This window comes from Bombus affinis, chromosome 9, assembly GCF_024516045.1.
Source record: "Bombus affinis isolate iyBomAffi1 chromosome 9, iyBomAffi1.2, whole genome shotgun sequence".
NCBI classification, from domain to species: domain Eukaryota; kingdom Metazoa; phylum Arthropoda; class Insecta; order Hymenoptera; family Apidae; genus Bombus; species Bombus affinis.
Window position 1 is genome coordinate 1,526,850 of NC_066352.1, and position 3,356 is coordinate 1,530,205.

At 29.5% G+C, this 3,356-nt stretch overlaps 1 protein-coding gene across 1 annotated transcript; it reads left to right on the top strand.

The window, feature by feature from the left end:
- The first annotated feature begins 410 nt into the window (after positions 1-410).
- On the top strand, positions 411-3,002 carry LOC126920248 (ankyrin repeat and MYND domain-containing protein 2). The gene is made up of 3 exons (XM_050730339.1): positions 411-833; positions 1,378-1,755; positions 1,830-3,002. The coding sequence occupies exons 1-3, from the start codon at positions 633-635 to the stop codon at positions 2,472-2,474; spliced, it is 1,224 nt and encodes a 407-aa protein (XP_050586296.1). The 5' UTR covers positions 411-632; the 3' UTR covers positions 2,475-3,002.
- Positions 3,003-3,356: the final 354 nt, after the last annotated feature.

The window sequence follows — 3,356 nt, forward strand, 5'->3', positions numbered from 1 at the left end:
CACATGTGACACGAAAATTGTAATTACAAAGTGCCTGAGTTATCCGCACCCTGGTGGCAGAAATAGGAATTAAATTTGAGATTACACCATTTCGCGCGGTGGTCATATTGAAAGATGGAAACAACTGTTGAGAATTCGTTATAAATGTAAAACATATTTTTTCAAAACAACAAAGTTTAATACAGAAACTATTTTTGTTCTATATTTACAGTTATTAACATATTGCGAATGGATCAAGTTCGTGAGAATTCTTATGTTTGTTCTATATTATGCTATATTATCCATAGCAAATCGCAGAGAGCATAATAAACACTCCGATTTTTTTCGTAGTCAGCATTTTAGGACGTGAGACACAAGATACTACATAATATCAAGTCAATGTCAAATCAATGATTAACGTATTTAGACAGATAGTCAATCTATTTAGATATTTCGACATATTACAGTCGAGCCTATAGGATAAATTACCTTGCATTATATTTCGTTTCTAATCGACGAGTGGCATTATAAATCTTGATTTTGTGCATCATCGGTATTTCAGTTGATGTAGTATAAAATCTTATGAAGTGATAAATCTATCTTGTAGCTTATCTGTGTTTGAATTCTCGTTATACTGATCGATCGTAGAAAAAATGGCGCCTTCTCTAGAGGGTCTAATTGCTGTACAAAAGCAAATTTTTACAAGAATTAGCAACAATGAAGTATCTGAGCTCAAGACATTGTTGGCGGCAAATAAAATCAAAATGGATTTTGTGGATGAAAATGGTATGAGTCCACTTCAACATGCCTGTTACAAAGGAAACAAGGAAATAGTACAGATGCTTTTAGATCAGGTAGGTTAGTTTTTTAAATATGCGTACAATTGAATATAATTAAAAAACTGTTTATAATTTTAATATTCAACATCACATTCGATTTATATGTAACAAAAAATGAACGAAAAAATGTTTCGTATATATATATATATATATATTTTTGACGTTTTGTTTTTGCATCTGTACATTGAATCAACAAATCAACAAAGTTTGTCCTTAAATACTTAAATGTAATTAACTTTTGTGTGCAGATCGAATTTGAAGATAAGACAATTTTTATCAAAAAATATTTTTGAAGAATCTTGGAGAAAAGGAAAATCATAACAATTATAATGCGTAAAGATTTTAACTGAATTTAATATTAATTGCTCTAATAATATTTATCATATAATGTATTTGTAATATTCTTATAATAATTTGTAACACATTTAAGAAACATAAAGTTTATTATTTAAGATAAAACGTTTTTGGATAAATAATAAATATTATCAATATAAAGCATCGTAGAAAAGATATTATATGAAAATTATATGATTTTAATAATTAAAATATTTTATTACAGGGAGCAGATGTGAATGCATGTCAACATGAGCATGCATATACAGCATTACATTTTGCTGCTCTTAGTGGAAATGCAGAGCTATGTCATCTCTTAATGTCTTATGGAGCACGTTTGACAGCAACAAACAGCGTGGGACGAACTCCGGCACAGATGGCAGCATTTGTTGGAAATCATAATTGTGTAGCAACTATCAATAATTTTATTCCAAAAGCTGATATAGATTATTATGTCAAACCACAAGGTTTACAAACGGAATCGATGCTTCCTCCACATCTAGCAGACTCTTTCCATAAATTTATAATGCAAATCAATGTGCATCCTGTACGTGTAGCTATGAATTTACAGAGATACCCTGGTCTTTTAGAAAATGCTGCTAAGGTACAAATTAATATACATAATGATAAAGCTTTGGATAGTGTTCCGCTATAATGCTTTTTGCTTGTAATTTTCAGGTACAAAAGGTTTTGGAATCTATGCACCATAAAGAAATGACAAAAGGTGCAGAAACAAACGAAGTGATGGCATTTAAATATCATTATCTAAGTTGCATTGTAGCTGAAGTAATCAAGTTTCAGAAGAGACAAGAAGCAATGAAGGCGGAGAAGACTGACAAAACAAACGAAGAAGGAGAAGAGAAAAAATCAGATACTATCGAGGGTCTAATAAGAAAGTTTCTAAAGTGTAGTAAAAGCGATGGTATACCAGAATATCAGGAAGCTTTTCTAAGAGAAAGTGTAAGAGAATTTCCATATAGAGAAAGTACCATTTTTCGCCAAATGGTCGCAACTCTCGCAGCTAGCGATCCACCTTCTGCCGCGTCAGTAGTATCAGCTGCGATTGATGGTCAGAGAGCTTTCTTAGACAATGCTCAAGTCTGCATTACTTGTGGAGAAGATAAAGCTAACAAAAAATGTAGCAAATGTAAAGCAGTGCAATATTGTGACAGAGAATGCCAAAGACTCCATTGGTTTATGCATAAAAAAGCATGTACCAGATTAGGTCAAAATATAACGCCAAGCGCAAAGATAAGCGATGCAGATAAAGAACAAATAAGCAACGCTGTAAGCTCTAGACTACAAAATCTAAGTGTTAACTAAACACAATAAAAAGTAAAAAAATTCTAAGCAATTAACTTCAATGTGCTGTACGTATCTGTTTAATTTTATATTACATTAATTCAGATAAAAAACTGAGAAGATATTCTTGTTCATACATTTGACAAATAGTTCTGAATTTTTTAATTTACAGAATTTAAAGAACTTTTTATGTATCATGACACATTTTTATCTTTTTTGTCCAGAATAATTCATTATATATTATAAATAATTATCGTTATCATGTATTATAAACGGTTTCGTATGCAAATATTCAGTTAAACTATTATTTCCTCAGGATTGTATTCTTGTGGGTTGTTGTCACCATAAAAATAAAATATACTTATAAACACATTTGTATTATTTCGAAATTTTATTGTTCTTAAAATTTTATAAAATTTATTTAAGAAGCTACCATGGATGTATAAAAAATTTGTATAGCAGCAAATTTCGACAAGAACCTTGTAGAACTATCTAAAACATCTCAATGAATAAAAGATATATACATATCCTAAAAGTCTTCAGAATAAATTTCGTAGAAACTATATTATTTATCCATATATTTTATGAAAATATTTTATATATATTTTATAAAAATCAGTGAGATATATATGAATATATTTAATTTTATTCGTACATGTTTAAATTTACTATTATCTGGTAAAAAGATATATGTTATTGTTTTCTAGTCTTATTTAATTTGCTCTAGCTTGAATATGCTTGTTCAAAATATCGCGTTTAATATGCGTTTTGTAGTACATGATACTATGGATAAAATAAACAGATGCAATCCGCTCCTATTACCCTTGATATGTATAGCTCTATAGTTTTATATATCCAAACTGTGATTAATTCTTTGCCATGTTTTTTTAGTCGATTGCAAAT

Bases quoted from the DNA above. Each gene is read 5' to 3' on its own strand.
- LOC126920248 (XM_050730339.1), top strand. From the start codon at position 633: ATGGCGCCTTCTCTAGAGGGTCTAATTGCTGTACAAAAGCAAATTTTT. The intron at 834-1,377 runs GTAGGTTAGTTT...ATTTTATTACAG, and splicing joins TACAGATGCTTTTAGATCAG to GGAGCAGATGTGAATGCATG. The intron at 1,756-1,829 runs GTACAAATTAAT...TGTAATTTTCAG, and splicing joins TTTTAGAAAATGCTGCTAAG to GTACAAAAGGTTTTGGAATC.